This window comes from Andrena cerasifolii, chromosome 7, assembly GCF_050908995.1.
Source record: "Andrena cerasifolii isolate SP2316 chromosome 7, iyAndCera1_principal, whole genome shotgun sequence".
Classification (NCBI taxonomy): domain Eukaryota; kingdom Metazoa; phylum Arthropoda; class Insecta; order Hymenoptera; family Andrenidae; genus Andrena; species Andrena cerasifolii.
In genome coordinates, this window is record NC_135124.1 from 7,263,269 (window position 1) to 7,286,326 (window position 23,058).

The following is a 23,058-nucleotide window of genomic DNA, read 5'->3' on the forward strand; positions in this document are numbered from 1 at the left end:
TAATTTAGTTAGCCAGTAGGTGCATTGATTAGTAAATAGTTAACCAAGCTTTCCTTAAATAAGTGGCAAGAAAAGGGTGTTAGGATATTCTAAGACTGCAGAAATTTAAAGTATTAGGAGATTTCTTAGTTGTTGAGTTAACGTTAGCATTATGGTCTAGCAGAATTTCTTTTACACGGTAAACGCACCATTAAATAGTAAATAAACACTTAAGGGTAATGAACGAACACTATTACAAAATTATGTTTGCAGCGCGATTAATTCCACGCGGGGTAAAAATTGTTTGGATATGAAGCAAGAAATTAGAAGAAGTCTCTAATTAATTAGTCGCTTATTTTAATAACTGATTTTACTCGTTTTAATAAAAAATGTTCATTCACTTACGCTTTCATTCACTGGCACATCCAGCCTATTTATAGATTCAATAAATTCAGTAAAATCAGTCCTTCACCCGCAGGTAAAAACTGTACGCAGTATTCCAAATCGCGAACAATTTATTACCAATGAAAGAAAACTGTGCAGCACACTTTTTGCCATAGAAAGCGAGCTCTTACGCCCTGCCCCTATGCCGTGATGCTTTGTCCAAGTTTAAAGACAGAGTGCGTTTAGTGGGCGTAAATTTATTTCTGCAAGAGTATTACGATAGTGCGTCGCAGGAGGAAAATGCTTTCGAGAAAGGAAAAGCAACAACAATCGCGTCCCGAAGCGTCTATGTTTTTAATTTTTTACTCCATTGTTGGACGATGAATTTCGTCAGCGACGGAGCCGAAAGGCCCACACGTTATTGTCTCCCCGCGAGAACAATGAACCATTTACCATGTTCGACGCTGTATTTCTTTCTGTCGCTTGTGCGTACGAGACGCGAAAGGCGAAAAGTTCTGGTAGGCCTTCGCGGGTCTATCTGCATACGATGCATCTGTCTACACATACGGCTACGTAACCACGAGTATGTGAATCATATTGATAATAATACGGGCAGCATATCCCCTGGCAAATAAAAGCTCCACGCGGTAACCGTGGAATAAGACGCTAAGTATGCGAAAAATTTGCCTTCTTGCCAATGGAAATCAGCTGAGAATTCTTTGCAAAGGAAATGCCTAGACATTGCGTCACGATTTATTTTCAAAATTTCGACGACATTGCTGGACACTCGGGGCAAATAAAAATTGGTCGCAAATACGTAAATCTGTCGCATCTTGGGGGTCCGTATAAATTCGAGATTCTCAATGTCTACGAATGAGCTGTGATAGAAATGCGAACCGTGATGCCCGCACTGGATGGTTTTACGATCCTCGAATACATCAAGGAAGTGGTGTAAACTCAAAACGGAAATCGGTCGAGTCATAATCTGTTGCGAAACTGGGGATGGTGTTCTGTTTTACGTTTCACGTGGAGCTTGCAGTTACGAGAAGTGGTGAATGTTTTAAAGGTCGGTGTAGCTTATGGTAGAATCGAGAAAGAGGTGATTTCTTGTGGAGAATAAGTTGAAAGCGTAGACTAATTTTCCTTTCAGCACGAAACTTAGTCTTTGAGAAAATTCAGTTTGAATATTTATGGGGCAGACTCTCTCGTCTTGTGATTCTTTATTTGAATTTATAAATGAATGCAGTGGCATGGTTGGAAATAATACAGCACGTCCTTACAATTCACTCTTTCACTCAGGGATCTAAGAATTTTCATGTTTTCATTCAACAAATCACCAAAATTTGCTGCGCCAACACTTTCATTCTCGACTTATTTTCTCGCAATAACTCACTCCTTTTACATTAAGGGTAGCCTTTCATCGAATCATTCCAACAATAGACAGTTTTTAGGATTTAATTTTGAAAAAAGTATGCGACAGTGTTGAAAGACGTTTTAGGCTGTATAGGCTGTAACTTTTCGACCAATCTTCTTCTTTGTATAAACATTTTCGTGCGCAAAATTACCCGTTTTTTATGTTTGTGATTGAAACGTCTGCCAAAACATGAGATTACAATATTCGGCTACGAGCATGGATGATTCCATGAACAATCTTATAAACTTCTATAAGGCGATATAAATTCCGCAGATTTTTTGTATCACCAGGACAATCACAGCCACCAACAGTCAGCGATATTAGATAAAATATGCTAAATTTTTTTAAAATTATCTTCAATGATGTACAAATACAGCTTAAAAAGTTTTTAACACTATAACGTTTCCTTCTTTATAAAATCCTAAAAATGAGCTATAGTGATTTGATGGGATAACACCTCAGCGAATGATTCTTGTATTTATATTGCACATATCAACGATATTCTATCTACAATTTCATATTTTACTTATTCTGCCACGGTGCTCCATTTCCCCCCTACCAATCTGCTGATTGTCTTCTATTTTATCGTATCCCTCCCTTGTAATCTCATCCACAGGTTGTTCATTTCAACACTTATCTCTCGTGTATCATTTCCATCGCCTCACCCCCCATTCAAGTCCTTTACCCCATTTTCAATTTCGCCCCTCTACGCCCCCTCCACCGTCGCATCGCTCCGATCCTCCTAGCTCGTGTTTCTTCATCTCCGCGTGCCCTCTCTGCAACGAAGCCATGAATATTTATGCGCCCATTACATTTTCGTCTTTTTTAAGACCCTGGGCCATAGTTTTGTGTTCTTCATTACCGTGTCACACCTTTTTTCTTATTCGTTCGCTTTAGACCTTCGCGGCCGCTCCCCCGCTTCATCTTCAGCGTTTCATTTCCTCGACAGCCTTGCTTCTCGCTTCCTCTCCTAGCATTCTCTTCTCGCTCGCCTTCTCTGGCCATCCTGAATATTCCACCAACCTTTTTCTCTTTTTGTCTAATTTTTCTCCTCCCTCTCGGCTCGTCTCCCGTGTTCCACGTGCGTCTACTTCGCGCCCGTTCTCGATAAAACTTCGCGTCCTCCAGATTCTCTAGGAATTCTCAGGGCGCAGCGAAGCCTCGCGTTGCTCCGCAGTGTGTTCATTAAAATCTGCTGGAATTACACGCTTCTACCCGCCTCTTTTATCGCCCTTATCGTGATCGAACGTTTGCTCTGAAATTGCTCGATAAGCCTGGTTCAATACTGCTTAGCCTGCGGTCGAATGGATGCAGCTCGATACCAATTGACGGCGAATATTAATAAATGTCTGGGTAATCGAAGCCTGCTCTCCAAGGGGGAAAAAGAGTAATATACAGGAGACGTTCGAGGTGTACAAATTATTGGAGGAGAGGGCATCTCCATGATCAGGGACACAGTGCATTCCTTCATCAACATTCCTCCTCCATGCGCGTCTAATTATTAAATACCACGGCGAACAGCTGGTTTGCAGGCTTGCAATTCCCTTCTGAGTATGGTTCATCCTGACCTGTGCATACTTGATTACACTATCCCTTCGATAAGCCAAAAGCTGCGCACTCGAACAGGTTCTGAAACACTCGAATTAAACGTCCTGCGCTTATAATGGTCCTGCTTGCGATCCTTTGATGCGCCGGACTTTCTGACAAAATATGATGAGCGGTGGTGGGACTTCTAATACCTCCAACGTTGCACGATGCAAAGTAGTTACCTGGCACCGCCACAGCTTGTGCGTTTAAATAGTCGAGGTGACTATTTAGGCCCGTCCGCGTCCCACCTTCCAAACAGGGCTCTGACTCAACGTCGAGATTGTTTTTGGGCAAAGAATCCGTGCACACAGCCTCCTCTCGACTTTGTCGAGACGCCGAGGCCTCGGTGGCTCGTTGCGAGACGCCCACCCACGCGTTACCTCCGGTTGTCGGTGCATACAGGGTGTCAAGAAGCGCATCGATCGCCAGACGTCGTGCTCGAGGGGAAGGGTGGAGACTTGGCTGGCTTGAGTCTGGGGTGATTTTAATACGCGATATTATTCATCCGCTTCCGCGCTGCAACGTCCCACACTTCCATTCATGCCCCCTCGCTTCGGGGTGCTGAGGAGCTGGCTGGTTTCAATTGGAACACCGTGTAATCTCTACCCCTTTCGTAGGAAATTAACTTTTAAATTTGTACACGTTTGCGAACAGAATTTGGGTCGACTCGAATGTTGCCTCGTCCATTAGCCCATTAATGCCCCAAAATTTTCGAGGTATTCGTCTCTTTAGTCAGTCATTTTTCTCACCGAGATAAGGAAAGCTGTGTGAAGTGAAATATTCTCATGGGGTCTTCCAGAGTTTTAAGTATCTTATTTGGTGCCGTTTCTACCGTGTTCGCCATTTTTCTATGGAACCCATATTTCAGAAAATTCACCACTTCTCTAGATTAATTAATATATTAAAATTTATGCATGTTTTCTACTCGTCTTTTTTTGTATAGTCACTTAAGACATTGTACTAAAGGTAGGCGATACAAATTTTATATGAAAATTGTGAATTACTTCGGAAAAAAATCTTAAAAATGGCTCACTTTTCCGGCCGTCGCAGTGGTGTGCTCCTTACCCTACCGTCGCTCAGGCAGCTACTAAAAAGTGTTTTGAAATTGTAAGTATTATAATTACCTCGGTAAATGTTCTTCCGAGCTATCCGACAGAAGAATTTTTGTAACCACTGAGCAGTGAATGGAACGTTGAATTCCCATAAAAGAAGCAGCGTTTACACAAGCGTGTTTGAACTTCGTGGAACCATGGGAAACGCGCAACACGTAGGACGTTGCCAGAAAACAAATGGCATATCGATGCACTGGCGGATGCGAGTTAAATACGTTGCGTTAACGTGTGAATGAAACGAGTAAGGTAGTGAAACGCTTACGCATAGAAACTTCATTCATGGCCTTCGACAGAAAAAGCATCTCCACTGTGTCGATTACAATCGCAAAGTGCCACCAGAGGGGCGTTGGGGAAGGGGTCGGAACACACGCATCTTTGTCGAACTTTTTACACCGCGAGAAAGCTAAAAAGTTACACCATACCAAATATACCATCGTTTCCAGCCAGCATGATTTTCTTTCCACCGTGTATTTATTTCTGACGAACCGAACGCGTACTTTCCGGCTACACAAGTTGTGTTGGGCCTCTTCGTGGTCAACTGGACTTCATTGCCAGAGAAAATGAGAAGCTTCGTGATGCAGTTTCAATTCAATTTCGTTTGTTAATTTTCTTCGCAATTTGGGAACTGCACAGACACACATTGATGTTCGTAAATATTGGGACAGCTACTCTGTGTGGAAGAATTGTGAAAAAACGTTGCGAATTTATTGAAGAATTTTAACAAATTTTGCTGTATTTGGTATTCCAAATTAAAACCAGGAAATAAAAGCAGTGAAAAATATTCAATTTGTAGCAAATATCACATTTGTGGAAATACAGTAGATGTCCTGATATTTATGAACGTCAGTGTGTGTGCTTTGATATTGACTGTTAGTATGATCAATTTTAGATGAAAATTGGAAATGGAGTTTCGTATTTCGAGGTTTCAAGAAATGATCGTATATTCTTTACATAGCTTGGAGTATTGTTCTGTGATTGCCTGGAATCTTTAACGTGTGCTTAACATATGAAATCTCGTTTAATCTACATTCAATTTACGGCATTGTATTATGTCACAATTAATGAAAGTCCAACAGAAAAAGTATTGTAAGGATAAGAATATTATTTGTAGAATGCATTCTACACAGTACCTGAATAACATTAGCATAATCCATTTCTGGAACCTCGACAATCAAAAGGGTCCAATTTATATCAGACAATTTCTTTAGAAAACAGCGTTGTATCAAGCATATGGAACATAAATTCACGATGCATCCTCTCGTATCGTAATTCAAGCTGCCCTTTATTTGCATGCTGGCGGGGCTAAATAGGGATGCATGGGTGCATTTGCATCGTAAGAAAATATTTTGTCAAGTGTGAGAGCGCAAATACCTCTCGAAATCACTGATAAAAGTTATCAAATTGCACTGTATATTCTGCCGAATAATTTCGATGAAAGTGTGATTGATAAAATAGACTAGATATATCAATCCATTTTGAATTCAATTTCGCCCAGAATTCGACAAAATTGGTTTCGATTCGAAACTTTCGAATGCTGGTTTGAGGAATAGCAAGGACGAATAATCATTTAAAAATGACGAACACCATTTTATTTGAACATCCCCCAACTAAATTATCATCTAAACAATTATTCAAATAACATTCTCTAAATTAACTATTTTTATAAATATTCCTCTGTCAAAAGATTCAGATTCGAATATTTTCATCTTTCCATTTCATAAATCACGAGCGTATACAAATTGGTGTTACATTTTCGAGGTATATGTAAAAGAAATATTCAAAGAACTTTCCTCAGTGAACGTGTGATACTTTGCTCGCATCGCTAGTTCTCATCTTCGCGATTTCACGTTTCGATCATGACCACATCGCGGAAAATTAAAAATCACCGCCTGGAGGCTCGATTATCTTTTCGCTGCCTTGTTCAGTATTCGCGTTGCGCCACAAAGAATCCTGCACCTCACTTCGAGGCCTCGACCCGCCGAAAACACTGTATTTACAGAAACACATGGGCAACATTCGCGATTGAAACATTAATTTATTCTCCTGCAGTTCACATAGAATCATAAATCATGGTCGTCTAAATAAACAGAAAGATTTCAAGGGATGCACAGGCGTAAATTAACGCCTCATCGTTCGATCAATATTTCATGCGTTTAAAACTTTGATGGCCATTAGTCAATGTATTATTCCGTGTTTTCGGTTTAATAGATATATTCAAATTAGATATACGTTTGCATTTCATGGCTGGCCATTCTATAGAGATACCTCGATATAAAGTTACGTTAAATTTATTAATATGTAAAATAGCGTATGCCAATAATTATGCTGTGCCGTTCCAAAGCATTGTCACTCGCCATAGAATTATTAGTATACGTTGTTGTACGTATTGATCAATTTTATATAATTTCTCTTTGAAGTTGGGAAGAGCTGTTCTCATTGTTAGTCAGCGATGAATGCACGTGTGGTACACTCGCCGATATACTGTTAAATCGTGAAATGTCCATATTATGCTAAATTCCATTGCTAGGAAGCTCGTACGACCCATTCAGTAGAAATGAACATAAAGGAGGAAATAGCCCACGTGTGCACGAAGGGAGTTGGAAAACCGGGTGTACAATATGTATGTAGCTTCTGAGCTGTGCGTTAGAATGCCAAGAAACATGAATGTCTTCCTCTGTAACAATGATGAGAATAAGCCAGATTCTGTTCCAGCGAAATTTATCATCGAATGCTTGACAATTTTCTAAATATGTACTAAATAGAGAGGACCTACTTGAATTCTTACTTTAGAGGAAAATTCATACTTAATTAAACTGATATAATTCTCATTACTCTTAATAGTTTATAGCGAAAATATTGTTATTTACTTGTGAAATCAACTCATGCTCACAGAGGTCAATAGTACAATTGTTTTTTTTTTTAAATTAGGTACGTGTATGTATTTTTTAGCATTCGTACAAAGCTAAAAGTATGTATAGGACACTGATATTTTATGCATTAAGGATCAGCTCAAATTATGGAAGAATTTTTTTGGGGAATTGGTTAATTATATTAGGTCTTCGTAATGAAAGAAGTAAAACTGATGCATACATAAATGGCAACTAAATCCAAAGGATAGAAAATAACATATTGAAATTATGTATTTAGCTCTGACTTGAGTTAACCATATTGTCTTGGAATCTTTAGAATATCTTACATACAGAAAATGTTACTCTAAAATTCGACAAACAGTCGAGTTTGCTTAGCAAAACGCTGAGATTCGCTCTGAAATTTTGAATGTTGCTCGCAAGTAGCTCAGAGCAATGGGGAAAGTTGAGCACTGACCTATATCACGAAGTATAACTTTCTTTGTGTCGACTATCTCACGTTATGGAGAACTCTTTCCCTTGCGTTCTCTCATATGCTTTGTTGGGTGTTCAGAAGTATACCATCCGTGAGATTCCACAGTTCCTGAAGAAATTATCCAATAACATAACGTATTAACAGCGATTGCTTCTTCACTTTCCAATACATTTATGCGAATCTCTCCCGTTTCGCATAAAAGTAAGCTGAAGCAGTGCGACAAACTCGAGTGCAGCGTGTCACTTTTGTCGCTTAGAATTCCGGAACGCGTGGTTTGCAAATTCGCGAGGATGTCCCATGCACGATCGACTGAAACGTCGATAGGCCATTCATAAGCAAATTTCGGTGCTTGTAAAGCCCATTCTTTCGAAACGCGTTTATAATTGAACAGCGAAGAAAAAAACAGGCTTTGTTCGTCCAGTGTTTTTTGACGAGCCTGGTGCATTATTTGGAAATGCCTACCTTTAGTTCCTTTTTTAACAAAAATAATAACGGTTAAAAATTGTTAACATGAAATTTGAAACGCAGGCGTTGAAAACTCCTTCATTTTGGGTGTAATGCGTTAACTCTCCATGAAAATTTAACACTCATACTCTTGTAGAATGGAGGCATATATTAGACAACTGTATGTATATCATTTGTTCTTGCCAAATTAATTAATTTGACTTTAATCACTTTCAAATGTACGCTTTGACTCTCCATGAGTGGCTATCCAACTTGCCCAAGATGCAAGCATTAAACAACAGCCACGACAGTTAAAATTAGGCTAATTCGGAAAATATGTGAACAGTACTATGCAAATTAGAAACCCAGAATATTCAATGTCAACGTTTTGCACTCCAAGTTACTCGCTCCTCCATCGCCAAGTAATATTTTGCTAAATGCACCCGTTTAATACGAAATTTAGAAACAGAAAATAATATAGTACAGTGATCCGAAAGGCAATAATTCATTTGATTTTACGAATCACGAACTCTTGCACGTTTACAAGTTTTAATGTCAGCAGTATACACCTTCAACTTTCATATGCCTGAGAGGAATTTTGAATCCAGAAACGTGTTCATTAACAGAATAATAACGGCGACTATCTTTCAAATGTATTACACACGGTCGTCGTTTTAAAGTATAAAGATCAAGACTACAGTGATCATTGAAGGACGTCAAGTTGGCCGAAAGACCGAGCCGGAAGTCTCGTCTGGCACGATGGCTTTTCGCTCCACTGATTTCCTGTTTCTTCGAGGTCTTCTTCTGTGGCGACGCGTGCGTACTCTGCATCTATGCACCTTGGACGATGTTTTCTTTCGCAGCAGATAATGTCCTCTTCCTCACACGTGTAATACCGTCAAGTGGAATAACTTTGACCATTTTTTGTAAATATTTATATTTCTCTTAATTGTAACTTGCAAAGGAATTAAAATTTTATAATAGGGAAAACACTGAAACAGGCCGTTTAAAGTAGATGAAGATGACATTCTTGAAAAAGTAAGGAAATTAGTCAATCCCCCTTGAAAAAATTACAAATGATAGTGGTCGAAGTTACCAACGTTACCAAGTTTGACGGTACCAACAATTGGACGGTACCTTCCATCGATGCCGTTGCAGAATCGCTAAAGGTTCGAATAGGAAACGCGTTGTGAGAGGAATTCGTAATCTTAGACAGAGCCACGTGGAACGCAGCTACGTATTCGGATTTTTCCTCGATTTGATAAACGGCATCCTGTTCCCATGTAACCTCACCGCGTTCCGCTTAATCGAGTTTAAGGATGCACACGTGTACCTAGTTGATCGAGGGGAATTTCTTGAGTTTTTAGGGTGAACTCTTAGGTGGCATAAATAACGAAAACGGAGTTCTAAGCTCTAAGGGAACTATGTAACCTCCATGTTACCCTTGAGATGTGCAGTTTCTTGTCGAAGGGTAACATTGTAGTCTTCATGTTCTGCTAAATGAAGCGGAGATATGAAGTATAGGAATTCTTACACTCAGTTCTCACTTTTGGTAGCTTATCTCTAGTCGCTGAGCAAACGAGTACAAATCAGAATGATTAGTTTTGCACGAAAATGAAAATGAAGTGAAAGTTCATAACGTATTTGTTAAAAGAAACTTTTATTTTTAACTTCAATCCACAAAAAATAAACTGTTCAAGCTTTTGGTAAAATTTGACTTGTATATGCTCGTTTGCCCGCTCACCAGAGTTATATCAAAGGACCTTAGGATTTACACGAAACACTGTACCTTAATGATTTTTTTTTTTTGAAACCAGCGATTCGATTCATCTGAAATTTAGACCATGTTTTGATGCATCTTTGAGGAAGCTGCAGTTTTTTTTTTATTAATTTTTAACCATAAATATAATAATTATGCATGATCGACCATCACGTCGCGTAAAATTCGTTGGCCGTTGGTGTGCATGATATTTATCTACCAGGTAATCTGAAACAGAAAAATGAAACGGCGTTTTATTGTATACATATGTAGCTTGAAATTGATGAACCAGCAAAAAACAAAAAAAATTATTGAGCAGCGTGGAGAGTTTTCAAAATGAAAGGTCTGAACCTTTAATTTTTGCAATCAAATTTTGCACCAATTTTCTTCTGTAACAAAAGAAGTATAGAACTTAGCGGTATTCTGGTTCATCAAATTGAAGCTGCATATGTAGAAAGTAAAACGCCGTTTCATTTTTCTGTTTCAGATTACCTGGAAGGTAAATATCATGCACACCAGCGGACGACGAGTTTTGTGCGGCGTAATGCCTAACTCCTATATTTATTATTAAAAAATGAATAAAAAAACTGCAGCTTCAAGGATGCATAAGAACATGGTCTAAATTTCAAATGAATCGAAATGCTAGTTTCTTAAAAAAATTCCTAAATTTTGCTATGTTGTTACCCCATAAAATACGATTCCCCCCTACGTAATATTGCATAAGGTGATTGCGGGCTATCGTAAACTCATTTTGCGAGTACAGTTCACGAACGTTTCCAGTAATACAAACGCACAGGCTGTGCAGCCTGGCAGTCAGAAAGCCCACCGTTGTTACAACAAAGAATTTCACGGAATGTTCCACGCAGAATGCAATGTACGGCACGTTTCTGTATTAGGTGGTCGCGTAAACGGAAGAAACGTGTAAACTTTCAGTGTCGCTATCTTAACTACTCAACAATCGAAGCGTACGATATTCCACGTGGTGCCGGCTAGTAGATTGTGACTGGAGCTTTTGCAGGCCTTTTTCCCTGGCGAGCCTGGCAGATACAAAGTCCACGTAGCCGTTGAAGCGAACGCGGCCGTGGTTGGAAGTAAGTGCAGCCCTCCATCGACTTATGCACTCGGCAGACGTGCCCAAAGGGAAGCCAATTTGCATACAGAGAGCACAATGAATTCACGACTTTGCGACTGCGACACCCAGCTTCTTCTGTCTACGTTATAGGTACGTGGCGAATTTTCTGTACGTTTAGTATTCTCCCACGCAGTGGACAGAAAACGCTTTCAGAGATTCCACTCTGTTCGATCGACTGTTCCACTGATATTATTTCTGTAATGAGCTATGGCTTATGTTAATCTATTAACTGGGGATATTGACTCGCCGTTTGGAAATGCCTGTGTAATTAACAAGACAAGTGACTATTTTCTGCGGTCAAAGAGAGTTAATTCGCCCTTGATAGTTTTCAAATACACATCTTTAAAGTCCAGAAATATGGCACAGTTAACAGGCTGGTAAAGCTACTGGGACCTAACCGTCTATGTCATCAATTCTTTCAGCAGATCCATAGCACAATATTCATGAATTTTGTGGACTGATGTTGTATAATATCAAATATTATTAAAAAATACTTGAAAGGTCTGGGTTAGGTAGTAACTGAAAGTCTCTAAGGTCAGGCTTATTGTAAATTAAGTGTCTATACCACAGATTCTTCGGTGCGTTTTAGATGTCGACACCTGAAAATCTCCTAAAATAAAGGAATAATTAAAATACGTGATGCACGTCAGAAGAGGTGTGTGGTAGATTATTAGTTTGCTTGAGAACAGACCTGAAGTGCTCTGTGGAACTCGGTCGACAACGCGATGTAAATCATGGCAAAAACAATTGGAAACGTCTTGGCCATGAAATAGAGAATCTCCCTCTTATTGTCTGTACAGCATGACGCTCTTGGTTCGATGAAATTTATCGCTCTGGCGAGACGATATGGCATTCGTATCAGATAGAATGCGACTGCGACGATCACTGCAGAAAATACTTCGTTGTATCATCTGTGAGCCTGCTTAATTACGTGTAGGAAATGAATTTAGAAATGGATTTCTATAATTCATTAAAATAGACGTTACACATTTCTGTATTTGAATTTTCATGACGATAGATTATGTTTGAACTGCTGAAGAGGAAAGGATGAAAAGATTTGGAAATTATGTTAGAGAAGAAATAAATCCCTTTTAGAGATGTTTATATTTTGAAACTTACCGCCTTGCAAAATCTCGACTGGAATTTTTTTTAATAACAAAAATTTCCAAGGTTTTCATCCTTCACATTTCTAAGCTGCAAATTTGTACGTACACTTGCAAAATTTTTACCGAGTCCATTAACTCACCGAACTTGGCGCATCGCTTCAATTCTTTCTTTCGCCACGATCCCTCTATCTCCTTCAATATTCTTAATTCGTACAGGATCAAAGTATCCAGTGCGACGAATACGATAAACGGCATAGTAATGAACATAAAACTATTCCACACGTAAATATGGGCCATGTCTCTTTCGAGCAACTCGTATATGTGCAGCCCAATAGCCAGCGATATGATGGTCGCGGACCAAATCAGAAAGATGCCTTTTATGGCTGTCAGCTTCTTCAACAGTCGTTCCCCGAAAGGTGTGTGGTGCTGGAAGATCTGGATGTACAGCTGGAACTTTAAAACCGCGATCGTAACGACGGAAACGTCGAAGCTGATCATGCAAACGTAGTCCATGTTCAAGCCGATGTCTACGTCGAAGTACCATCGAAAAAGATTGTCGAAAGGCTCGATCAGAATCACCATGTTCGAGCATGCCAAACTGATGATGTAGAGATTCGTAGAGGTCCTCATAGAGGATCTGGATACGATGACCATTATAATTAGAAGATTCAGGATGATTCCCAAAGACAGAAACGTCAGGTCCATGATTCGTGCTGTACGTAGAGGAATGCTCGAGGCGAGGATGTTAATTTTCGTGGGATTGTTCGTAGTTGGTCGAGACATGGGAAATATTGAAAATGGAACCTCGGTGATTTTGGAAGCATGTCTCGGGAGGTGAGACTGTGTCAAACTACTCTTAGTCATAAATCCAACGATTAGCTCTTGCGAAGGTATGTGAACGTTGTATTTGATTTTTGTTTCTGTTTCACTTAGGCATTCCAGGGTTTGGTTCAGTAAAAATGAAAGATGTTTGGGTAACACTTGGCCACTGACACTGTTTTTGCTCGAAAATTGAGGTTCATAGCTTGCAGAGTTTGTTAAGTTAAAAAAACACGTTAGTTTAGAGGCTACAAAAATACGTCTGCGTTGATTCAAGAACTGCGATAATACTGAATACCAGGGGCAGTAGTTGGAGCTGTCCTTTTAAATACTATTACGTACTCATGCCTGAATCCATTAGGGAATTTAACGTGTTGGAATATTCTAGATGGGTTTCCGTAGATTGTCCCTGACATTGGTGACACGCAATTTTTTCATTTTATTAAGTACTGTACACTTCTGCGCATAGCGAACTAATCCATCAGTTTGTCTGTTTTTATAATTTATGCGAATTATGTGAATAGTGTTCGTACGAGGTCAGTGGTTATCTTGTTGTTATTGAAGAATTACTATCTTTTCTAGAACTTAGGTTTTACGGTTGAGGTTACTTATAAATAAATTTTCTAAACTCATCTACTAATAGAGTATAACGTCCATTCAAGAAGTTGTTACTCACTTAGCCTTATATTATAATGTATATAAGAAACTACATATATTTAAATCCATCGTCCTACACACTTTGAATAGTTTATCCTTTGTTATCATCTATTTCACGTAAAACCTAGTTCAGTATGTCCGAATTAACTGCTGTAGACTGTAGACCAAATTCTTACGTCCCAAAGTTCAATAAAGCGAAGATAAAGCAGTAATCCTTTAAATCGTAATCTTATCCCAGTAATTCGAAGTTGTTATTCGAAATGGGATCACTGCGAGATTGCGATTCGAAGGATTATTGTATTACCTTAACCTTTTTGAAATTTATGACGCCAGAATTTCGGAGTACCTAAGAATTAACATTAAGTTGCTACTTAGAATTGTATTATAGAATGAGATTGTGAGGATGTCAAGTGTATTTCAATCAGTGTAACATCGCATTCCCTGAGTGTCCCACAACTTCGTGTTCATTAAGAGGAGCACAATACAAGGTACTCTTGACCCTGACACCACGACCAGAGGATTTGGTTCTTCGACCTCGGCAAACGACCCGACGACCAGTGACAAAAATAGTCCTGCACGAATAAATCATGCCTCGTCCGACATATTTATCCGACGAGAGGGATCCAGCACGAGAGACGTGACCGCGAGATAGAGACGGAGAAATGCAGCCCCACGTTCGACTGCATAATGCAACGAGAGATGCAGAAGGAGGCTCGAGCTTGTCTCTGGCAAATGGCCACCAGCGCAATATCGGTCAGTGTTTGGCCCTAATAGGTTTATGGTCAGGCTTGTACAGTCGAATCCTATGAAGGTGGGAATTATTTCGTCCAAAGTGGTGGGTCTGATCCATTGCACACGTGAGAACGTGTTTGGGTGTATTTTCTTGTAGAAAGTAGAACTTGCGAGATGGCAGTTCGTATTTTCGTGAAAGAATGTTCTATATTGGAAGATGGAATCATGTAGGGGAGTATTGGGTACTTTTTTGGTGAGAATGTAGTAGAAAACATTTGTGAGGACAGTTTAAATCTTCAGAAGGGGTGATTTTCCTGCTTATGAAATTTTCATTGTTTTTGTACAGGTAATACAAGATTAGGTCACTTGAAAAATATCTGGCCTACAGAAAAGGGTATTATATAAAACACTCAACCCTGCGTCGCTTTTAAAATAAGATATCGTAACCTTCCTCGAATCCAGTGTTTCGTTTCGAAGCTAAAATGCTGCCCATTACCCACCAATCTTCGCAGACCCTTCTCAACTACCTGTTTTGCAGCCAGGAATCTTCTTTTCCATTGGCAATAATTGAAGAGCCCTTTGTGCCCTTTACGTAACTCACAAAATCCGCGTTCTCCTTCGCGAGCGTCTTCGATGCTGCCTCGAAATCGCACTTTTATTCTTGGGCCAGGTGTGTGGTTCAGTTTTGCGGGTTCTCTGTGCATTTTTCTTTCTTTTTGGTTTGGTCCGCTGGGATCGGGTTAGCTGATGGAGGGCGTAGGGGCCAAATAAGTGCAGTGGCAGGGCCAGGGCCACAACCGGTTCGTCGGTTGGCCATCATTACGACGTAATTTTACCGGCGGCCCTGAGGTGGCTTCGGGCAGCACGATAATCATGGGGCTGTATTATCATCACGAACCGGGCATTCCTACGCATTATCATCGCAAGGACAGCAGAGGTGTAAAGTATTCCGAGGCTCGGTGTCATCACTTGGCCCTGAGCTGGGTGATAATGTACCTACGCGATTGTTCAGTGGGAGTCATTTCTTCAATCTGAAAGACGTGATTTTTTGTACTATACGCTTCGTTTCTGGGAAACAATGCAATGAAGTGTTTATCGACGTCACTGGAAAATAGAGTTGAATTTTTATATATTGGATTTATCGCAGTTGAATCAGTTTTGAATTCTGAAAGTTGAATTTTAAAACTTGAGCTCTTAGAGTTGAACTTTCAAAGCTGAACTCACAGAGTTCGACTCTCAGATTTGAATTCTCAAAGTTGAATCCTCAGATTTGAATTCGCAAAGTTTAACCCTCAGATTTGAATTCTCGAAGTTAAGCCCTCAGATTTCAATTCTCAAAGCTGAACTCTCAGATTTGAATTCTCATAGTTGTATTCTCAAAATTGAATTTTCCAAGTTGAATTCTCAAAGTTAAATTTTCCAAGTTAAATTTTCCAAGTTAAATTTTCCAAGTTAAATTTTCCAAGTTGAATTCTCAAAGTTGAATTTTCCAAGTTGAATTCTCAAAGTTAAATTTTCCAAGTCGAATTCTCAAAGTTGAATTTTCCAAGTTGAATTCTCAGAGTTGAAGTTGAAAAGGGCTGGTAAAATAGGGGGAAATGAATTCAAATTTCATGGAAAGCAGTAAACTACACCTAAGATTGTACAAACAAACCCACAAAGAATTCGCTTCATAAAATTTCAAAACAGATGTCTCCATTTTAATCAGGAAAATTGATATCCCGCGTGCGTCAGCGATACCAAGTCGAAAGACAGGTTCATTAATAATTTTAATAGAGCCATTTGTTGAGAGCACGCTCCCTGCTACCGGAGAGTATTATTTGACAGGCAAATTATAGGTACACACTTTTAAAGCATATTGTTGTTGCCGTGCAATTAATATACCCCTAAAATATATTATTAGTTCTGCATCGATAATTAATTGTATCCATTCAATGCAGTTCGTACCGTGGAAACGGTGGTGGACCAGCATTTTAATTAAAAGTGTCAATTTCTATCGAGTGCAGTTGTCTTCCAGCGAACGAATCTGTTGGATATGTTATTTCGATTTACTTCAGCCACATAGAATAATTGAAACAATGTCACTTTTACGAGTCAAACAAAGATATTCAATTCGACGCAGTAACTACAAATTCTCATTCAATAACACCTATAATCCGAAAAGTACAGCATACTGATAATACATACCGAACGAGTGAATCATTTAGCAGATTTAGCTGATTCAATTCATTCCGCGTGGTAAATTAAACTTATATTCTTTTTTATCGACAGGCGCATTTGTATTATTAATCCACGATACGATAAAGAATGAACTCATCATAAAGTTTCTACGCAAATAAAATTCAGATCACTTATTGTTAGTACCAGAAATTCAAAAGAACATCGATCATTCACCTAAATATTTTAAAACACCAGCAAAGGAATTTCATTCTAATCGCAGCGAATACATACAAACTGAAACATTGATATTGCCATCTAAACCGTCATGATTACCACCAGAAACGTGACAGCATTCACAAGCATTGTCATCGTTAGAGTCATCCGGAGATTTTATTAATTGCAAGCATATCTTCACACTTTGAATTTCTCGCGCAAAAATTTCATTCCATAGTAATTCCCTTGGTCGTCGAGTCGTAAAACCGTATAACGCGTCTCGTTTGTCGGTCGAACGAAATTGTTTCAAGTGTGCTCGAAGAATGCAACGCTGAGCGTAGCTGGCGCTCGTGCAGGCAGAAAATGTTTCTACGCACATGATACTGCAAAAGAACGATTTATCGCGCGTCGCGGCATTACCGCAGCCTCGTGCTCCTGCGACCACTTTGCTCCTGCTTGGGTCCTCTTGTCAAGAGGCTCGTGATATTTTACGCATGACCGGTTCGGCGAGTTTTTCCCGAAGACCGCAATCGCGACGTGCAACTGGGCAACATTTGATACTTGGGCCGCAGGTGCATCCTCAAAAAATTCGCGAGCGGGCCCCTCGAAAAACCGACGCGCGATCACGATCCGAGCGGCAAGGAACTCGGCCTGCAGTATTTTTGGCACTGTTTTGGAGATGGGACACAAAATTCAGAGCGTCTTGAAGCTTGATGCTCAAGAGGTCTCAAACAGTTTGCAAGAGCATTTTGTTTAGCAGTAGGTATTGTACAGTTTTGGAAATTTTAGGCCTTCGTGATGGTATTACTTTTGGTATTTTTTTTGTAGAAAAATATGTCAAGGCTTCATGGTTATCACTAATTCCCGTTTTTGGTCGATAAAATCGAAATTATACAATGGAAAAATATCCCCCCGTCATTCGGTAGATTTTTATATAAAAAATGTGCCCACAAAATTTCAGAATGGTGCAGTTATTTTTGTGATAGCTTGCTCACCGTTTTTAAAAAGGCTTCTTGGATGTTGTTGTATTTTTATGATAAACGTAAATATTTTTCTACAAAAAAATTACCAAATGTTCTTTAAATGTTGCTGTTTTAATTGCAAAAAGTTCTGTAAAAATATATGCTTCCGCTTTTTCAAAAAAAAAATCACACAGATTAGCGTCTTTTCGGCCTCCTGACTAGGTATAACCTCTTAAAGGAGTTCAACTGCATTCGCCTCTTCCATCGACTTTTAAATAAAATCGAGATCTTTCGATGGTGCAGTTCTATCAGTGACGAATATGAAATGAGATTAAATTCGCAGGCTCACGCACAGTTATAGACGAAAGTCGTAAAATCATGTAAACATAAGGGTCGCAGATAAAGTTTTAAAGCAATTGTGATCAAGAATTTGCTTCAACAAGTGGTCGATTCATACTAAATTTCAATGCCAGAGAAATATTTTAAATTATCATTATAAAGGTTTTTGGCAGTAACGAGGCAATATGGAACGAAACGAACTTGTAATGGATGAATGAACCCTCGATTTCCCTCCATATCGTTTGCTACGATCGATCTATACCCCCCTCGGTGATCGATAAGATTCTTCCAATTCCCCGAAATTGGAAACACTTTTTAATCTTACCTCCTTAATCGAGCCACTTACATGAGATTGGGGGCATGATGAATGCTTTGAAACTTTTTAGCTTACAAACCACTCGATGCGTTATCGGCGCGGAAACTTTCGCAGGCGTGCCCATATAAGTGGAAAATCCGTAAATCTCTGGGGCGAGAAATGGCTGAACCGAACCCGGAATTACCACGTCGATCATCCTTTGCGGACGACGGGGTTAAAATCCTGTTTGACGTATCCAAATCCTTTCTAGCGGTTGTGTAATAATAAGATTTTCGGCTTCGGGATCTTCCCTTGTAAGTGTTTTTTAAGATTTTTAAAGGTTCAGTGTACACGTACGCTAGATTGATTCATGCTTAATAAAGCGCACACAGAAAGTTAGAAAAGTAAAACATATTCACAGCCTCGAAAAATCACGCATAAATTAAAAGCTGCTGCGTCGCACATGCACATCGTTGCACAGCAAAAGCGAATTTTCTGCGTGGCTCCTACGTAATTAACCCCCTCCCCCGGAAAAGTACGATCGCTATCGCGCGATGATGTATACGGGGGCGACAGAAATTAAGCAAACGGAAAATAGGAGGGGTGTTTGGCCAGTGTGCATTTTAACGTATGTATCCGCGACGGATTTATACGCGTCAGCGTCATCGCGTTTCACCGCAATGCGGTTCCCCGTTGGATGGGATCTCTTCTTTCGCGATTGCGACCGCGGCGCGCTTGACGCGAGGGTAAACAATTACGCGAAGATGCTGAAGAAGTGGAGGAAAGTTGGCAGTGTTTCGCGGCACCCGCCGGAAGATCTCGCCGTCGACGGACTGGGGGTGGGGGGTGGGGGGTGGGGGGTGGGGGGTGGGGGGTGGGGGGTGGGGGGTGGGGGTTGGGGGAGAAAAAGTTGCCCGCTCGACGACGGGAAAGTAACGCGTTTCTTGGATGCACGTTTCTTTCCATTCGTTTGAAGATTAAAATAGCGAGTCCTCTTTCTTTGCACAGGGGAGCCTTGGATATGGTACATCTAAGTTCAGATAACGCTCTTAGATATCCTCGATGCAATTTTTTCATTTGATACCAACATACATATGCGTTCCATAGGTATATATATATCTTAATATATAAAGCAGAAAGCTTCTATATGTTTGTGCGTTTGTCTGTTGCCTAAAAGCTTTCAGGCCTTAAACTTTGGGATCTCGAAATGTGCCTCAACTCATTATGTTTAACTAATCCAGATGAATGTGACTGTTCTCATAAGAAAAAACTAAAAAAATATTTTTTTATAAAATCAGAATCTAAATTTCGCGCGAAGCGGGTAGTAAAGCTAGTATGTACATATTTACTACATATATAACAAGAGAGTATACAGGGTTCAAGTCACTAATTTGGGTAAAATATTGCATGTAGTGCACTGCCGATCTTTTTTAAATTTTTCAACAGTTCATTTCTTTTTGAAAACCATCAAAACAGCGTACAAGTAACTATAAGTAGCATATTAGCTTTATGAGTGATAAATATGAAATACAGTTGATTTCTTAAGCTCACGGAAAGTAGTAAATCAAAATCGAGAAATTATGCGTATTTGACAGCGGTCGTCAAAGTATTAAAATGAAGGGGCACGTTATTAAAAACTTTCTGGGGAACTTAAGTTCAAAATTTAATTTTTTTTCAGATTTTGAATCTGGATTTATATGTATCTAAGACTGAAATTAAGTTAAAGACTTAATTGTAGATTCAATTAGAAAATAGTGAAAGTGTGTAGGTACATATACCAGGGATTAGTACATTCCAAAGATTAGTGTGTACTATATATTAGCATATCCATCCATATAGATTACAGTTGCATTAAAAGTGTACCTTAATTAAATGGCAGACTTTCGGACTAGATTTTCTCGAAAAATTTGTAGTAGGTTGCTCTGTGCGTTTAATAGATTATTATACATGTCGCACGCTAACTATATGCTAAATTGAACCAAACCGCCTATCTTCATACACTCCTCTTGTAAGATAAAGAGCGTTTAGCGATTAAAAATTTTGGGGAACGCTGCTGTATTCAACTGGTACCTATATAGTTTATCCGTGACTCTTCTAATAACACGTCTTGATACCAATAAACAATCGCGACCAGGAATAGAACTTTGAAATTCGCATTCATCAATCCTCCGTTACCCAAACGAACCATTGTGAATCTCCGATTTAATTTTAGATTGCGCTATCAGCACGAGGTATCGTGGTACGCACTGAGATGTGTGAATGGATGTGAAAGACTATCGTCCCGACTGAGTATGCAACACGTCTTGCAAACGCAGACGATCTTCGAGTGCCTGCTTCGCAGCGGTATCGAATGCTGCACAGAATTCGCTGCACTGTATAAATGCTACATGCTGCAAACATAATTGAAGATGGCTTTTTCAGAAAAACTTTTGGAGCTTCAACAATAAACAGACTGCTTACTAAACGATAAAGCAATTTGTATGACTGGTCGTCTAATTAGTTTAAGTACTCTAGTTGAATCTAAAATAGGCTTACTGAAGAGACAGAAAGAAAGATTCAGGGTCATGGAACAGTGGGGCTCAATTTTAGGATAGCATGGCTGCTGAAGGGTGCAGCAGAACTTTCTGCAAAGTCGAGGAGAGAAAGTCTCCTCATATAATTCGAGGGCCCGGAAGGATGTCCTGTGTTTTGTGCATCTCACCTGGCAGACACTTGGCCTGTCAGTCCTTGGGTATAAACCTGGGGCTCTTGTAAAACCCCCGTCCTAGGGGGTAGTACGGGCCATTGTCAGATGGCCTCGCACTGACCCGTTCACGTGGTCACTAATCAGCACTTTCCCTTTCCTGCAATTTCCAAACAGCGACTTCCAACCACGCTTCCACCAATAAGGAACTTCTCCTACCACCTTTCGCTAAAAATTCTACCGCTGAAAGAGACTCCATAGCTTTCCTTCAAACCAACCTCCAGTACGAAATCAGAACTCTTACAAGGGAACACCGCGAACCCGGGTTCACCGATTGGAACGCAACTTTGTGGGTTTATAGAGTGACTCGAAACAAGAACAACAGTGTCTTTCATTTGGGCTTTATCGCCCTTTAAGGGGGTGAAAACTAACCTCAAAGTTAAATTGACACTTCCACTTTTTCCCGTATAACTCTCAAAGTACAACAGACAGAAAAAAATATTTCAAACAAAATTTTAATGGTGCAATAAGCGCTACAAACTTCCGTTAACAAAATTTTGAAAAGAGTTAAAAAAATATATATAATTGACGAAAAAAACTACAAGTATTCTTTATAGACGTGATAAAAATCTTATACAAATATGGATTTATGGTATTAATATGAAAATAATATTTGGATATGACCCAGCGTACTATATTTGTGATAAAATATTAGTATTCAGAAAAAAAAAAATTTTCCGGTACCGGGAATCGAACCCGAGCCTCCTGGGTGAGAGCCAGGTATCCTAGCCACTAGACCATACCGGATTTTGATATCTGTATCGCTCTCACATTGGTAGATATAGTATCACTAACATTTTGTTAAAACATTTTTCTGCTTTTTATTCATTCCACAGCAATTTAATATTACAAACGTGATAATAGAACAAAAGATTTTCACGAAACCAATTAGTAAAGTAAAACCCGATATTCCTCTGGATTTAAGATACGTTCAATTGTCAAAAGGCTTCAGGTATTATAATTTCATGTTGTATCAGATTTCTTTAGCGATGCAGAATTTTGCGCGCAATTTAACAGTTTCTGTAACTTAATATATCTCTCTGTTAATGTAATTTGCTACTTCTCATCGAGGTCATTTAAGGAGAACGGCAATTTCTTTTTGCAAATTCGAAAAATAAAACCTCGAATTTAAGTGGCTATCTGATTTCTAATTTCGGACAATCTAAAAAAAGTTGCATTGTAAATATTGAGAAACAATTAGAAATTGAAAAATCATCCAAAACTCTCGCCCAGCAAAATTTAACAAATCAGCCATTCAATAACGAAGAAAAAATATTTAAACTGTGGAAAATTTCAAAAATCTTTATATTTAATTATCAAAAACGGTTAAACTTTCTTCTCTTAGGTATTGCAACCTTTCGTTCGTTGTGTATATTCCACAGAAATTTTCAATTCCCTCGGTGTGAATACTTGTGACTTTCAAAAAGCTGAAATGTTGAGGAGGCCTTTCCGCAGCCCGTTTTATTCTCCTTCCAAGCTATCCCCTACGTGTTATGCATGACAACGTAATAAGCCACCGTTGTTCTCTGAATGACAATGTACGCGAGCGTATTTATAGGCGACCACCATCCACACACCGTACGAGAGTTTCTTTCGGTTTCTTTACTATTCGCCTTCTTGGGATTTCTACGGGACCTCGAGGTGACTGTAACGGTACAATGGTTAAGTTTCTGCAATCAGGTTAAACGCACGGTAAACAAATTCGCTTCCAGGAAATTTTTTCTCGCACTCTGCAAGTCATTGACGACGTCCATGTTTGTCAGTTCGAAATGAACGCCAGATGCTTCGCTTTATAATCTGTGTTTTGGTTAAACTATATGTCACAAAGCTACTACTAATTTATTAAATGGATATTTTTAACCGCTGAAGGGCTGTTTCG

At 39.4% G+C, this 23,058-nt stretch overlaps 2 protein-coding genes and 1 non-coding gene across 3 annotated transcripts in view; 1 reads left to right on the forward strand and 2 right to left on the reverse strand.

Moving 5' to 3' along the window:
* Ec (ubiquitin specific peptidase echinus) overlaps positions 1 to 23,058 on the forward strand; it is a 112,467-nt gene that overhangs the window by 2,225 nt on the left and 87,184 nt on the right. The window lies entirely within an intron of this gene.
* LOC143371489 (uncharacterized) lies at positions 11,818 to 13,346 on the reverse strand. Its single transcript, XM_076816704.1, has 2 exons — positions 12,400 to 13,346; positions 11,818 to 12,038 (listed from the first exon to the last, which is right to left on the reverse strand). The coding sequence occupies exons 1-2, from the start codon at positions 13,121 to 13,123 to the stop codon at positions 11,824 to 11,826; spliced, it is 939 nt and encodes a 312-aa protein (XP_076672819.1). The 5' UTR covers positions 13,124 to 13,346; the 3' UTR covers positions 11,818 to 11,823.
* Positions 21,855 to 21,926, reverse strand: Trnae-cuc (transfer RNA glutamic acid (anticodon CUC)). Its single transcript has one exon. It is a non-coding gene; the product is annotated as a tRNA-Glu (tRNA).